Here is a 17,213-nt window from a genome sequence, read left to right on the forward strand (position 1 = left end):
ACAGAAGTGCTCCAGGATGCTAGGGGCAGTGTTGAGCTTTTGTTACCTAGTGGCTACACAAGCCAGGAAGTACCAACAACCGGATTTGGTGTGTGGTAGTAACAGGTAAATGAACTTTTTTTTTAAATTATTTGAATATATATGAGTGCTTGTGTATAAATACACAAACAATACACATATGCTTTCAATTGTGTAATTTAAGCGATCTAGGTAGCTCTGTTTTGGAAGTTCAGTTAACGCTAGCAATGTGTTTTGGAGTTTGTACGTGCTTTGTTTCTAGGGGCCACCGTATATATTTATATATAAACATATATTAATAAAACCACATTTTTATTACATTAGTAATTCCTTTTGTGCATAATTTTATATTGTTGTTAATAACAAATTAATTAAAGCAACAAAACAACCTGAAGAGCCGGTTCTTTTTAGTGAGCCGAGCTGAAAGAGCCGGTTCTCTATAAAGAGCCGGAAATCCCATCACTACTGGGGACTCTTTTGGCACAGGAACGATGGTGCTGGCCTGACGACAGCAGTGCTCAGGAAGAGGTTGAAGATGTCAGTGAGGACATCTGTCAGCTGGTCTGCACATTCTCTGAGCACTCTCCTGGGGATGTTATCTGGACCAGCAGCAGTTTTCCGTGGGTGAACTCTGCAAAGAGCTTTTCCTCTTCTTTCGTTTTGGGGGTGGGGGAGGTCTTCCTTACCAACACGTCATTCTGAGCGTCGAAATGTGCATAGAAGTTGGAGAGGTAGGGAGGCGTCACCATCGCAGGCAGGTGCCATCTTCCTGTAGTTGGTGATGCCCTGCCACATGTGCCGTATGTCGTCGCTGTCCTGGAAGTGGCTGTGGATTCTTCTGCCATACGTGCGCTTCGCTGCTCTGATGGCTCGAGACAGTTTGGCCCTCTGTTCCCAGGGCCACCTTGTTGCCTGCTCTGAAGGCGGAGTCTCAAGTCTTTAGCAGCTCAGGCACTTCTACAGTCATCCACATTGGGGTGGCTGTAGCTCAGGTGGTAGAGCAGGTCTGCCACTAATCAGAAGATCGGTGGTTCGATCCCAGGCTGTCTCCTGGCTGCATGCCAAATATCCTTTGGGCAAGATACTAACCCCATGTTTGCCTACTGGTGGTGGTCAGAGGGCCCGGTGGCGCCAGTGTCTGGCAGCCTCGCCTCTGTCAGTGCGCCCCAGGGCAGCTGTGGCTACAATGTAGCTTGCCTGTGTGTGTGAATGACTGAATGTAGTGTGAAGCGCTTTGGGGTCCTTAGGGACTGAGTAAAGCGCTATACAAATGCCATTTACCATTTACCATCCACAGTTTCTGGTTGGAGCGTATTATGAAAGTCTTGATGTAGCTGGTCACAGATGATGTGTACTCCTCCAAATTGGTGTAGTCACCATTTGCAGCCTCCCTGAACATGTTCAGGGAGGTGTGCTCAAAACAGTCCTGAAGAGCAGAGGGAGCACCTGCAGGTCAGGTTCTCACCTGTCTCAGAACCGGTTTGCAGCGTTAGTTTAGTTAGTCTAGACTAGTGATTCTTACCATGGAGCCACACCTTGAGGTGTGTTAGTTTACACTTTGGGGGGGAGTTGTTTAATTAATCAGCTTCAATAAGCAAGCAGAAGAAGACACTCTGCCCGCCATTTGCAGTAATCAAAATATATGAAGAAGTTCTTAAAACGGAAAAATTAAGATGAAAGTGACAACCCCACCCCCACACCCCCCTCCCAAAAGACAAACTTTTTGCACAAGTTTGACTTCCTGAAGTATGGGTTTGTGAACGGAGGAAACAAGGCGGACCCGAGAGCCCAATGTGTGGAGTGTGGACAATACTGTCCACTGAAGCCTTCGAAATTAAAACGGCATCTCGAAACCAACCATCCCAAGAAAGCCGGTGAAATATTTCAAGAGAAAAGAAAAGACAGCATATGCAGAAATGGTCTATTTTGTCACTTACTGGTAACTCTAAATGTGCTTTGTTGTGGAAGTTTTCCATTAAATAAAGCCTGCAGATGAGCGGTGAGCGGTAGCTAACATTCTTTAATCCAAACACACAAAGAACAGACAACCAAGCTTGATGGAGAGCCCACATGACCGCGGGGCAGGTCAGCAGAGTCTCACTGAGCCTAGCGTGGCTCTCAGTTAAATACCTTCTCCAGGAACAAAAGGCAGTACACAGCTGTTTCACACCTTAAGGTTCACACTCCCTTGCTACCTCCCAGAGTCCTCAAAGAGACAAAAGATTCCTTCCTGTGGAGTTGTCTGCTTCCCCCCAACTTCCTAACTAGACCCCCACCATTTGTCTTACAGTATTGGTGTGAGACATGTTAAAATCCAGTGGCACCAAGGCATTATACAATAAAATAATGTGATTAATACATAAGTAAAAGAAATTCCTATACAGCTTTAAAAGCTAGCTACCTCATATCCAGACTTGTGGCACAGAGTAAAAAGTCTTTCACTATAGCGGAGGACTTGACTTTGCCTGCCGCTGTAGATATGTGCCGTGAGATGATCGAAGAGGCTGCTGCAAAGAAGCCAATATCCATCCCACTCTCAAACGACACTGTGAGCCTCTGTATCACGGACGTGGCCTTAGACATACAGCATCAGCTTCTGGAAAGAATAAAAAGTAGTCCATTTTTCTCTTTGCAACAAGACGAGTCCACTGATGTCACGAATGGTGCATTGCTCTTGGTTTTTATTCGTTGTCGCTGGGATAGCAGTTTGCATGAAGACATGTTGTTTTGTGGAGAGTTGCCAACACCAGCCATGGCTCAGGAATGCATTGACAACTACTTCATTGAGAATGACTGGCAGAACTGTTTTGGGGTGTGCAGTGATGGCGCAGCTTCAGTGACTGGCAGGCATCTCGGCGTCATTAGACAGATTCTTGAGTGCACCAGAAGCTAAACAGACCCACTGTTTTCTCTACCGTGAAAGCCTTGCAGCAGAAAGATGTCACGAGGTGATGGATGTAAGTGTGACTTCAACTTCATTAAAAATAATGGTGTGAATTCCAGATGTTTTGCTAAGCTTTGTGAGGACATGGAAGCAGATCGTGTCTAGCTGCTCTACCACAGTGAGGTGAGCTGGCTTTCAAGAGGACTGGACTTCAAGCGTTTGTTTGAACTGAGGAATGAGGTCGTTTCTTTTCTCACGGAGAAAAAAATCTCCTCTTGCACATGAACATCTCACTTCAAGGGAGAAACAGCAACATGTTTTTTGTTGCAGACAAAGTTGAAGCTTTCAAGAGGAAATTGCTTTGTGGACTAAGAGGGCCCAGGAAAAGAGGATGGACATGTTTCCACTTTTGTCTCACATCTTGGAAAACTCTCCTCAGGTGAAGACTAGTGATGAGTCTGTCAGCACCTTACACAACTGACAGAGAAATTTGATAAATATTTCCCTGAGGAATCCAGAGAAGGACACATGTGGATTTTGGACCCATTTTCTGTGGAAGTCTATATGGTAATTGTGTTTTTCTAACTATGGGTAACTGAGGATCAGAGGTGTGTCAGGATAATGAAAGGTGAAAAATGAGAGGGTCTCCCAGTGGTTTCCAGACAAGATCAGATTAACTGATTCCGTTAAAATCCTGGTTATTGAGTGCAATGGCAGGTATGGGAGGTTCTAGCATGAATGGAAGGGCTAACATTTAAGGCTTGCAAAAATAAACCCTGAAGCAAATGATCGGGCCAACTGGCTTCCAGTTGTACAAATCAATGACAAACTTTGCTACACTATGTTTTGCCCTGCCATAAATTTAATAATTGGCCACGCTGCCCTCAGAGACTGGGTGAGTGAAAGTCTTTGTCAGCTCACCAAGAAGCTCAACATATGGACAGGAAATAATTGGGTGAAATGAAAAATAAGCTTCGGCCCATGCCAGGTCTTTCCCCTCAGCAGACCTACTAAGTGGGAGAGTTTAGCAGCATTGTCAAAGAAAGAGGCGATTGGCCGAACACAAGGGAGCACTGTAACAGAAAGTACCGGCCCAACTCACCGGAAAAAGGTTTGAGTGTTGAGGACACTGCATCATAGAACACAGGCATGGTTTGCAGAGACCAGGGCAGAGAAAAGTGGAGCGTCTTTCTCAGGAGCAGCAAACGGAGCCTGTGCTGAGTGTACTGGTGGCTGATTGGGGGTGGGAGTGATGTCTGAACAGAGCTTTGGAAATGTGGATAGGATTTCCTACTGTCTGTCACTGATTGATTTGCACCTGATTTTGCCTGAAACTGCAGGATTTGCTCGTGTTCACCAATTATTGCTCCCTGTTTGGAGATCACTGTCCAAATTACGTCTGCTGGGTCCATTTTTTCAGCCAGTTTGTACTGTCAAAGGCTGAGAGGCCAGTAGGTGGGAGTGGACCCAAAACAGACTCAAGGGACAGATAGATTAAGATTTTAACAAAGCTTTATTGAACACAGTGTTACAAATAGTATACGTAGTAATGTACTGAGAGTCTCTGGTGTGAAGGCAACTGAGGGAGAGGGTGGTTAATTCCAGAGCTGAGTTAAGGTTGACAGAAGGTGAGTTTTGAGGAATGAAGCCAGGAAAAGAGAGGCTTCGGTGAGGGTGACTGAGTGAGAGTCTGGCTATTTAGTGGGGTGCGTGGAGGAGAGATAATGCCGTTAGTAATGCCGTTACTTTTAACGCTGTTAATCCCATCACTGGTCTTCAAAATCACCATTAAATTGAAACCAGAGGTTTTGTATTAATGTTCTGTAGAAAACAGTTGGACTGAATTCCACCTGGTCTGATCATTGCACTTTTTTACTAGTGTGATAGGTAACTCTGTTGAAATTGTTACACTTTTTTTTTTTTTAATTTATGCTAAGACTAAAGTTTTCTTGTGATTTTTTTTTTTTTGTAATAAACAAGCTAAGCTTATCTATTCTATTTATTCTTCTCTTCAGGTACTGTGTATGATCACAGCTCCAGTCACCATGATTCTGTCCTCCCAGCAGGATGCCTCTTTCGCCTTCGCCTCTTTAGCCATTGTCTTCTCAGTCTACATCACCCTGGTGGTTCTGTTTGTCCCCAAGGTAAACCATCTCACACCTCTCTTCATCCCATACCTGCAGATTAAATTAGCACATTTAGTGTAAGACTGAATGAAAATCCATTAGCATAGAAGGCATCTGAGATTGCATGATATATCACCTGAGGGTCTGCAAATTGGGTGAGTGTTGCCGTGTCAGCATCACCAATTCAGATCTTTAACAGTCTACTCTGGCCAATCAGCATGGTGCTGTGTCTCTGTTCATATTCCTGGAGTGCTGTTAGATTAGGGAGGATGATATTAACTAAGTACACAAATATCATGTCCATACTTGCCAAGTAAATCAAAAAACACATTTTAATTAGTAAGCTGATGAGACTAATTTTTGAGCGTTGGTTCAGAGCAAGGCTAGCTTTTCCCAAGTATTTCCAGTTTTCATACTGTAAGCTAAACTGATACTTGTTCTAGTGCTGAACACACTGTTTTGTGTTCTTTTCTCACCTGCTGAAAGAATACATGTACATACACTACCAGTCAAAAGTTTTAGAACACCCCAATTTTTCTAGTTTTTATTGATAATTATGCGGTTTAATGTCTCATTGCACTCTGAAATGAAAGCATAGTTCAAATAAGCATTTAAAAGTAAAAAAAGAAATCATGGAATCAATTTATACACCAAAATGTATTCAAAACTTTTGACTCATCAAAGTAGCCACCTTTGACAGATATAACAGCTAAACACACTTGTGGCATTCTTTCTACAATAGAAATCAAATATTCTTCAGAAAGTTCTTCCCATATCTTTTTGAGAAGTTCCCACAAATGTGGACCTTGTAGGTTGCTTCGCTTTCACTCTTCTGTCCAGTTCATCCCAAACCAGCTCGATGTGGTTTAAGTTTGGAGACTGTGCTGGACACTCCATGTTTTCAAGCTTACCATCTTGTTCTTTTTTCCTGAAGTAGTTCTGGCATACTTGGATTTATGTTTTGGGACATTATCCTCCTGTAGGACGAACCCCTTACCAACTAGACACATACCAGAGGGTATTGCATGGTGCTGCAGAATGCTATGGTAGCTGTTTTGGTTCAGGGTGCCCCTCACTCTGTACAAGTCACCGACCCTGGATCCAGCAAAACAGCCCTAGTCTATCACACTTTATGTTTGACAGTTGATGCCACACACTGTGGAACCATCCTTTTGCCTACTCAATGGCGTACAAAGATCCTGCATGATGAACTGAAGATTTTGATTCATCAGTCCATATTACATTCTCCCAGTCTTCAGTTTTGACAGTGTTTCATGGCCCAGGCAAGCCTCTTGGTCTTATTCTGACGTCTTAGCGTTGGCTTTCTTGCTGCAACACATTCTGTCAAGCCTGCAGCTCGAAGTCTTCTCTTCACAGTTGAAACTGAGACTTCCTTGCTATGATCACTATTAAGGTATGCTTAAGCTGTTGTCCTGTGAGCCACCTATCACACAAGCTGTTAACTCTCAGAAACTTGTCCTCTGATTCAGTTGTGGCTTTGGGTCTGGCAGACCTCTTCCTGTCTGAGATTGCCCGAGTTTCTGAGTGCATTTTGATGGTGAAGAAAACTGTATTCAATGACACCTTGACTTTATTTGCAATTTCTCTGTAGGAAAGACTCACATTTATAAGTGTTATGATGGTCTGTCTCTTTTCCATGGTTAATTGCCCTTTTCTCACCATCTTTGTGGCAACACACCACTTTCTGCAGTACAATACTGTTCGACTGATGCTCACAAGGGTATGGCACCACAGTGTGTTCCAACACTGCTTTTATGCAGACGGAGGGGGTTGTAAGTAATCCAGAAAAGTTTTTACCTCTATTTCAAGCTATTCATTGGACTTGAATGACTGGAACTGCAATAAATAACTGAAAAAATTGGGGTGTTCTAAAACTTTTGACCAGTAGTGTCATTCTTGCTATAAAGTATTTGTAAGAAATGATCAAAAGAAAATATGTTTTTTACAAAAACCCTATATTTAATTTAAAAACGTAACAAGACAAGAAATTAAATTCTGAAACTGAGACATGTTACTGTTTTTTATTGCTTTTTAATGTATGATAATTAGAATTTCATACAAGCAAATTAAAGTAACAAGGTAAGGTTTAAAGTAATTAAACCTCCAAAAGTTTATTCTGTTCATGGTGACAGATGTACCCTTAGGCCCCCTCCTCGATTCAGAGATGGTCTTTCCCTTTTCACGTAAATGGCCTCCTTGACTCCGCGCTCAAACCAGCGTTCCTCCCTGTCCAAGATGTGTACATCCTCAGCATTGAAAGAGTGTCCCCTGGCCTGTAGGTGTAACTAGACTGCAGAGTCCTGGCCTGACAAGGTAGCTCTTCTGTGTTGTGCCATCCTCTTAGCCAGAGGTTGTTTGGTTTCCCCGATGTATAAATCGGAAGTCCAGCAGTTCATCTAAACAAAATGCACTTAGCCTAAAACAGACATAGATACGTTTATCCTACCATAAAACAATAAAACAAGGTACGACCTCTTCCCATGCTCCCAGGATGTAGGTGTGCATTCCAGAGTCCTCTGAAATGCACACTAAGCCTTTGCAGCCTGCTAAAGATCACACATCCTATCACTACACAATCGATTATATACCTCTAAGCATATATGGTTAAATATTTCTAAGCATAAATGACAATCACAATACAAAAACCTAACACCTGGCACTTAACAGCGTACACTATGTTGCTCTGTTTGTGTCGGGGGACCCGATCGGTGGGGTGGACCAATTTTTGGCGCAGCGTGTTTTGGGGTTTAAAAGCCACAGAGACCCGGTGTTTAGAAAAAATGCGTCTCAATGCTGTGATTGCAGCCATTCCCCAAATCTCTGTGAATGGTACTCATGGCCATTGATCAGTGGGCTTTGGTCAGTGGTTGTTGATCAATAGTCATGAGAATTTGCATAATTAAGATTAAGGAACTGACCTCCCAGCCCACTGTTCCCTCACTGGGCTGGTTTCAGTCATTATGCAATGTACTGTTTATAAGATTGGGGAAACCTGCAGTCAGCTGAGACTGAAGAAGTCACTTGCATGAGTGACTAAACGTTTCTCCCACAAAACGCGACGTCCATATGAACAGAATCAACTTTCGGAGATTTACTTACCTGGATGATTGAGCATGCATCAAGATGATAAAGTAATTAAAGTTTAAACTAAAGAAAAGTGAGGGTAAATAAACTAACATGGTAACATGACTGAGGATTATAAGAGAATCCTTAAGTGTCTGAAGGGCCATCCACACAGGAAGCGATTTGCAGCAGCATGGCCACCAGTTACCAGAGAAAGTCACTGGCCTTTAGCAACACCAAATAGCAACAGGTAAAATAACTGCTTGGTATCAGAATGCACAATGACCAGTGCTGAGGTGAAGAGTTCTTTGAGTTTGGTGAAGGCAGCAGCAGCCTCTGCAGATCAAATAATTTTGGGTGAGGTGAGATGAGGTGAGATGTGTGAGTGGTTCAGCAACTTGACTGTAGTTGTGGATGAAACTACTGTAAAAGTTGGCGAAGCAGAGGAAACGCTGCAGCAGCTTTTGTTAAGTAGGTGTTGGCCATTTGGTTACAGCCACAAAAAAGAAACCAGCACCTACCGGGTGGGAAGATCAGCAAAGGATTCCTGCAGCCAACAATTCCCAGATGTATTTTTCCATCACCAACTTCTTGGGCCGCGACAGGTTGTACAGGCTAGAGGGAAGTAGGACGAAACTAGACGGATGGGATCCGTCTGAAGAGCCGCCCACCAGTAGCGGTTTTTGATACGGGCGACATGGGCGGTTGCCCGGGGCGGCATCGTGGTGGGGGGCGGCATCACAGCATCAGCCAAAAAAAAAAAAGTTGCTCGTACTCATGCTGCCCCGACATCATGCCAGCGCATTTTGGGGATGTAATAGGCACCGATCGGTTTTCTTTCGCCCATTTGCTGGGAGTAAGGGCACCCTCCGTTTGCGAGGTGCGCCTGCTGCTTGTGGCACAGGGAGGAGAGGGCGGGGCGGCGGGGGATTCTCTGGCTGGCTGGAGCAGCATCTAATAACCAACTCGCAAAATAAAACAAAATAAAAACAAACCAACAAACACGAAAACACCAGTCATCATGATACAGACTTATAATTTGCACCGATGTTTTTCTGTATGCGAAAAGTGAGCGCGAGAGACCTCGGTGCGCCTGCTTGCTGCTGAAGTCAAAGTAAACTTTATTGTCATCTCCGCTACATACAGTACAGTATACAGAGAGACGAGACGACGAGGCTCCAGTTACAGCAGTGCAAGTAAACAAACAATAAATATAAGAAGAGTAAGAAAATAAATATACACTTTAGGACTAGGGGTAAAGGGGTCAATAACAATTTAACATTTATAATTTACAGTTTGATGATTTAAAGTCTCACACACAACCTGTCGAAAGGGGAGGGGGGCCGGCTGCTTCCAAATAGAGCACATTTCAATCATAATGTTGTAAATCCAAGCCCATTATGTATTCATGATTTGAATCCTGGGTTGTGCGAAATCCCAGAAATAAACCCTAGACAAAGTGAATCTGTGAACTAAGGTGTAGGCCTATTAGGTTATGTTGTAGTGATCCTCGGGTTGGGGGAAAAAATGCGTCTCAATGCTGTGATTGCAGCCATTCCCCAAATCTCTGTGAATGGTACTCATGGCCATTGATCAGTGGGCTTTGGTCAGTGGTTGTTGATCAATAGTCATGAGAATTCATGACTATTGGAGTGCAAAATTAAAACCAATGGAAGATGGACAAGAAAAGTTCAAAGCCATCAGGTCCTCAGTTTAGAAAAAAGAGAAAAGAAGAGGTGGAGAAACGAGCAAAAGATACCGGAGAGCAGATGTGTTATTGGATAATGGCAGGTCATGTATCCTGAAACAATCAGAATGACAGGGGCAGAGGGAGTGTTCCCCCAGGGCGCCAGACAGGCTAGGACCGCCACTGCCCAAAACTACCGGTGAGGTGGACTCTTTTGGCTGCACAAGACAGGAAGCAAGAAAGTGCCCAGAGTGATCACAGTAAAAATACTTGTGGGCTCAGAAATGTTTGTCTCTCTCTTCTGGAGTCATCCTCGATCACCCGATCTGCATCAGCTCAGGCAGGTGCTCAGAAGGAGAGTGTAAGGGACAAGGAGCTGAGCTAGCTAGTGGAGGTAATGGCTATAGTTACATTTAATAATTTCTTTGTGGAACTACCCTGAGACACGGGGAGAGCAAAACTGTTCTTCAGCACATTGAAAAAAAACCCACCATATTGGCAGGCAGCAATGGTCAGAATGTGAAAAAAGCCTCTTCCCCTCACTAAGCTCACGACATAGGAAAGCTTTGTGGCATCATGAAGGAATGTGGCAAGCAACCAAAAGCTAGTGAGCATTGTAACAAGCAGAAGAATGGTACAGGGGTCCAGGGTATAATTGGCCATTTTTGACTACTTTTGATTTTACTTTATATTTCACCTTTATATTTATTTATTTTATTTTATTTTGCCTTGCCTTCTTTTGTATCATTTTTTAGCACAATCTCGCGTGTCTGATTTTATTGTTTTTTTTTTTAATTGACATACTTTATTAACACAATTGATCTGAAATCACTCAAAAAAAAACCTAAAAACTGAGTAGGAGAAACTACATGAAGTACACTCTGAAGATCTTCTAGATTGTGTGAATGCAGCACTACAGACAATACCTACCACAACTATTACAGAGAGTAACCAGCTGATCTACACTACGGCAGCAGTGATCAGTGAGATGCTCGGCTACAAGTTGAACAGCCACAAGGAGCAGTACCCTCCTGAAAGAGACTACAGGCGAAAATCAAGGTAGGACGGAGGCAGGCTAGCCAAGTATCGGTGCTGCAGAAAGGTGCAATGAAGAAGATGCCTAAGAAATACAGCAAGCTGTCCATACCTGACGCCTTGGAAACTGCCAAGCAAAGACTCACAGCCTTTGCCAGCCACTTGAAGAGGTACACCAGAGAGATAGAAGGCAGGAGAATAAACGAGCTGTTCTCCACAGAACCAGCCAAGATGTACTCTCAGTGGCAGGGGAACAATATGAGAACAGCACCACCAAGGCTGGAAATGGAGCAATACTGGAAGAGCATATGGGAGAAAGATGCAACCCATAATGGCAATGCTCAGTAGAACAGATCACAGAAACCTCCCTGAATAGGGTCCAGGAACCATCACAGTGGCAGATATCCAAGAAAGGGTCTCCTGGATAGAGTTGGACAGCACCAGGCTGGTTGACATGGTTCACGCCTACTGACTGAAGAAGCTTACTGCACTCCATGAGGGTCTGGCAGTACAAATAAACCAGCTGCAAGTCGAGAGATACCCAGAATGGCTAACCAAAGGCCGGATAGTCCTGGTCCCCAAGCACCATCCAAGTACCAGCCAGTAACCTGCCTCAGTACCACATGAAAGATCGTGTCAGGCATCATAGCGGCTAAGATGAACAGGCACATGGCTCAATACACTGGCAATTTTTTGGCAATCTTTAACGGTGATGCTCCGAGTGTTGAGTTAATGACTGAAAGTAAGTTACCTTAAATGTGTTTTGCCATCTCAAGGTTTGCCGTGGCTTGAATTACTTTTTACTGAGTTGTAGCTGCGCATTTTCACGTGGTGATTGAAGGCATGTGCCACCAGCTGCCGCGATGGTGTAATATTTTTATTCAGTCACATGATGGCGCCAAAGTTCCTTTAATGATGGTTCAAGCCAGGGAATCTCTCTGCTTGTAGTATGACACTACCACTGTGTTTAATTTGAGTTCTCTGTGTGTATGAACCAAGTAATGTAATATTTACATAATTTGAGTTATTATATATTATGTCACGGACATGTATATACTTGGATGGATGTGTAGGTTTATTTTAATAGATATTTTGAGTTTATATTAGTTGAACCACTGCTGCTGTGATATATTTGGTCTAATGGCAACTTATTTGTTACTACAGACTGCTGGCAACACTGAGCATTAAAGTGACAACAAACCAGCTGACTTTGACAGTTCAGCAGAGTGGAAGCCTCTTGTCTTCGTTCCTGAATTCTGACTGATATGCCATCTTGTTGGCTGCTAAAACCTAAAAGAACTAGTCCTTACCTACTACTTCTCAATAGGACCCTAAGAGCCTTCATCAGGAACTCAATGGGGATGTGGCATACAACACTAGAGGCTAACTTCAAGCCAATTGCACCTACTAGAATTTGTAGGTACTTTTTGGTTTAACTTTTACATCCTTTATTTACCATAAATGTACAGTTTTAAGCATCATATCATGAACTCTTCAGGTATTCATTGGTTTAATACACTGTGTATGTCTGTGAAGGTTCTCAGTCATCCAGGTCATCGTAGTCAAAGGAGTTTGCAAAGAAAAGCGTCTGGACTTCTTTAAGTTGCTTGAAGACGTTTCACCTCTCATCCGAGAAGCTTCTTCAGTTCTAAGGTCAAATGGTGGGGAGTCCCAGATTTAAACCCAGTGGGAGTATCCCCCCAAAGAGGGACAAAGGACCCCCTGATGATCCTCTAATCACATGAGCCAAGGTGTGAAAGCGGGTGTGGGACCTAATCAGCCAGGGTTTCGGGTGAGCTCATTGTGAAACCTGGCCCCACCTTGTCATGTGAATTCCTGAGGTCAGATGGCCCAGGATGTGAGTGGGCATTAAGGCGTCTGGGGAGGGATCTCAAAACTGGATTATAGATGGCAGACAGTTGGTGTCGTAAACCAAGCCAAGCCGATTCTAGATGCTCAGTAGTCCTGTGTGATCTTTGTTAAATCCTTTGTTTCATAATGTGCAAAATGTTTTGAGTTGGTAAAAGGTCTGCAAAAGAAGTACCTATCAGCAGATGGACTCTTCTACAGTACTACAAAGCCCTGCTGTTGTAATAGATGCACTATGGAGTTTTCATGTATCACATTAAAAACATTTGCACAATTTGTAGATGCGGCGCCTGATAACACGTGGTGAGTGGCAGTCAGATGCCCAGGAGACCATGAAGACAGGTTCATCCACCAATAACAATGATGAGGAGAAGTCCAGACAACTAGAGAGAGAGAACAAGGAACTGCAGAAGATCATCCAGGAGGTCAGCCAGGCCCTTTTCTTATCCAAGTGTTTGTTTCATTTAAGCTCTTCATCTATATTTAACAGGTTAACGACTCAAATCCTTTTTCTCCCAAGAAGTACCTAAACAAGAAAGCAGGTTCTCCTGTTAACTAAGTCAGTTAAAACAAATGCTTATCATGTAAAAGTCTTTTTGGATCTGTAATAACTTAATTTTTGAGTGTTTACTTTACTTTTCCCTTAGAAAGAAGAACGTGTGTCAGAGCTGAGAAACCAGCTGTCTGAGAGACAGGCCCTGCGATCAAGGAGAAGAGCGTCCACCATCACTAATCAGAACCACAGCCCCCCTCCCTTTTCCATCACCCAGAGTGACCCCAGGTCATTGGCCCCTCCTCCAGGATACCCAGCGCCTGCCTCTGACCCTCATCCTGTTCCACAGTCCTTCGCCAATTCGTCCAGCCTCTACCAGTCAGACAGCAAGATCAGTCGAAATAAGTGTCACACTAGCCGGCTTCAGCTACTCTACAAGTAAGATGGTGGTTAACAGTGGCAGGATGAGGATAGTAATACAAGTTTGAAAAATAAATCAATATCTAAGGTTTAAAATGAAGATTAAAAAAAAGGTAAAGGATTTTCCCTCAGACAGAAATGAGTGCAGCAAAATATGTTCCAGTCAAGCAACAGCTCAATAAAAAACACTGATACACAGATATACACCCTGTGATAGCATATGTACTTTTGATTAATTTGATTGAGGCATGAGCAGCATCTTTAAATGTCCCCTGGCTTTGAGGTCAGTTTACCACTACTACTACAACTTGAAAACAGTAGAGCGGCTGTAGCTCAAGATGTAGACTGGGTCATCCACCCGTTGGAAGATTGTTACTTCTGTGCTTGGCTCCTCCAGCCAAACCACATCAAAGAATCCTTGGCCAAGATCCTGAGTTGCCCCAAAGGCATCCATCACAGTATGAGGTAAACAGCACTTAGGTATAGAAAAAAGTGCTTAAATGAATGTGTGTGCAAATGGGTGAATAAGGATTGTAGTAAGGAAGCACTTTGAGTGTTCAAATACAGTAGAAAAATGCTAGATGTGTACCAGTCCAGTATTTTCTAAGCTAATCTCTGCTAGATTTGTTTTTGATTTATTGTTCTGGATAAATTTCCTCCCAAATTTGTAACTGGTCTGTTCTCTATTAGATTTAAATGGTAGCCTACAAAACTAGCGAGGTTAGTTTAGACAGGGTGCCTTAGGATGGAATCAAATAAATTATAGTTTTAAACCTGTCCTGGTGCTCACTGTTTGGTGAAAGAGGAGCAGAGGTCTGTCCAAGAAATCTGTCTTCCAGTTTTGATGAGTGAAATTTTATTATTTCATTAGTATGTTGTTTAGTGCTAATTAGCAGGTATCCACAGTGTCTGCCCAGTGCACCAATATAGTTAGTGGTTGCAGTTTGCTAACCAGGCAAGAGATGGCTAATAAGCCCCACTTTTAATAACATGCTGGTGAGTGGCTGCATCCATCATTGTTATTACACTTTCAAACTGGTCGGGTTTATATAGAGAGTGGTAGAGTTGTAGAACAACAAAATTCCCAGAAGACTAGGCTATTTGTGTTATAAGCAAAATAGACATAATTATAGCCTACATACATACTTACATTCTACATTTGTTCCTCAGTGATAATATCTTTGAGCAAACCAAAAGACTGTGTTTACCGACTTTTATGGTTGTGGTGTGCATTGCTACAATGTGTAACTAAATTTCTGTGTACTAGATTTAATGCAGAAGTACAAATCAAGTTTAACATTGCATACAACAGTATTTTCAGCAGTGACAGGTTTACTATCAAAATTCAAAGTAATCATTTATGAAACAACAAGAAGAGCATTCTTTCTGTGATGACCATAAATTTTGCCAGCTGGAACAACAGCTGCCACTGACACAGCTGAACACTGAAGTTAGACCAGTGAGAGTTTCTTTAGCTGAATCATTTAAAAAACTAGAAACATATAAAAGGCGCTTTGATATGCACACAGTTATCAGCATGCCTATTATGATGATGTTCACAGATTTATGATAAAGCTGCTGACCCAGGCATGATAGTCAGCATCCCCCACTGGTGTATGTAATAGACATAGTGTCAGGTTTTACACAAGTGGACCCAGGTAGCAGATCACTCAGACAGACACGGTTGCAGTTAAACAGGTTTATTTACAGTGAGGACGAATATCAAACATAACACTGACATGAGATTGAATGGAAAACTCAAACTATCCAGGGGGGGAAGAGGAGAGAAGGAAGTTAGCGACCGATAGAAACAGAGCTGAGGAGATACGGAAATGTTCACAAGGAATTAGAGAGCTTACTCGCCACACGGTTAGTACGGACTTGGGCAAGGTACATAAAACAGGAGGTTGAGGCGGGGACCAGTGACAGTGTAGGCGAGTGGAGTGACGGGGTCCAGAAGAGATGAACTGAGGTAGCACGGTGAAGTGGACAGGTGGTTGGCTGGGCAGAGAGTGTCGTCATTTGACAGGAAGCAGAGAAGAAGGAAATCTGTGAATACCTTGGTTATCAAAGTAGTACATAAAAGACGGGTGATCCGTTACTGCTTGAGGCTAAGACAGTAATCTGACACCTGAGAGCTGCTTCTTAAATAGTCCGGCTGATGACGCCTGATGCTCAAAGGGTGCATCAGGGAAACCGTGGTGATCACAGCCCAGCGGCCTACTCCAAAAAAGGAAACGACACAAAACACAATAGAACACACAGCTCCTAACACATAAAACGTGCACAAAACTTACAGTACATCATTATTATTATTCATAAAATTACTATTTTATTTAAACATTTTAAGGAAAATGCAGGCTAGAGGGTCTCAGTTCATACAGACCCTTGAAGGGCACATTTAAGACACTTTTAAATCACAGTTTAAAAAATAATCAAATGCAGCAACAACAGCCTAGCCTAATATGGTCTTCTAATGTGGTTAAATAGTGATTTAAGAGACTGACTAAAAAATAAGATTTTTTTTAAATAAATGATGCAAATTTTGTTAGTGGTTATGTTCATTATTTAATTAGCTTTGTCACTGTAGCTCTTCTGGCTAAATGTTTGGTGGTGGTTTAAACAGTGTTCCTGGTTGCTGTTTAGAGAGAATCCATAGTTAGGTGTGTTCATGCTAAAACCCTCACTGTCACTTGAAGACATTTTACATGTCTTCAAGAGTTTAAAATTAGAGTCAAACAAGATAAGATCTTAAAATGTTTTATTTAAACTAAGTTTGCTGTAGGAATTACATTTGCAGATCTTATGTTTAAGGCTGTAAAATACAACATGACCAATTTTTAAATCAGTTTTTAGACCTTTTTTCTAGTTGCTCAATATTGTTGCTGCTTATTTATGTCATGAGCATATATTTATTTTAGGATGTAATTACACTGTCCAATACACTTGGGGGTGCTAATGTCATGATTTGTTGTGTTTTACTGTTCCGCTGGCAAGTTTACAGCAGCATGTAGTACACTGACACCCATCCTAGGACAGGAATGGGTGTCAGCTAAACATATGAATTGAAAAAACATCATAACATTTATCTGGTTCTGTTGTGAACATTTTCTACCAGTTTTGCCTTTTTCTGTTTGGAGAAATGACAATTGGTGTTGAATTCAAACTGCAAGCTTGAAGGTAATATGTCAACTACAGAATGGTAATTATAATAAATGCAGTAGCTACAGGTAATACCAGACTAGCTTTCAATTAAAAATGGTAAACCTGTTGACTATATGGCCAGCAGTGTATTTCAGACAACTCTAATGAACAGTTCCTGTCACCTTGTTTTTAAAGCTCAAAGCAGAGTTCACTGCAGGCCATTCAAATCAGTTCAATTCAATTTTATTTATACAGCGCCAAATCACAACAACAGTCGCCTCAAGGCGCTTTATATTGTAAGGTAGATCCTACAATAATACATACAGAGAAAAAACCCAGCAAGCACTTTGGAGACAGTGGGAAGGAAAAACTCCCTTTTAACGGGAACAAACCTTCAGCAGAACCAGGCTCAGGGAGGGACGGGGCCATCTGCTGCAACCGGTTGGGGTGAGA

General features: G+C 42.5%; 1 protein-coding gene across 3 annotated transcripts in view; it reads left to right on the top strand.

The window, feature by feature from the left end:
- gabbr1b (gamma-aminobutyric acid (GABA) B receptor, 1b) overlaps positions 1 to 17,213 on the top strand; it is a 113,272-nt gene that overhangs the window by 92,198 nt on the left and 3,861 nt on the right. For 2 of the 3 annotated variants that reach the window (XM_065471385.1, XM_065471386.1), the window contains exons 16-18: positions 4,918 to 5,046; positions 12,985 to 13,128; positions 13,351 to 13,634. In XM_065471385.1, coding sequence (XP_065327457.1) covers positions 4,918 to 5,046; positions 12,985 to 13,128; positions 13,351 to 13,634 — 557 coding nt within the window. Of the gene's footprint in view, positions 1 to 4,917; positions 5,047 to 12,984; positions 13,129 to 13,350; positions 14,082 to 17,213 lie in introns of all 3 variants that reach the window. The other variant, XR_010573712.1, reaches the window with a different exon arrangement.

The sequence above is a fragment of the Pelmatolapia mariae genome, linkage group LG22 (assembly GCF_036321145.2).
Source record: "Pelmatolapia mariae isolate MD_Pm_ZW linkage group LG22, Pm_UMD_F_2, whole genome shotgun sequence".
NCBI lineage: Eukaryota > Metazoa > Chordata > Actinopteri > Cichliformes > Cichlidae > Pelmatolapia > Pelmatolapia mariae.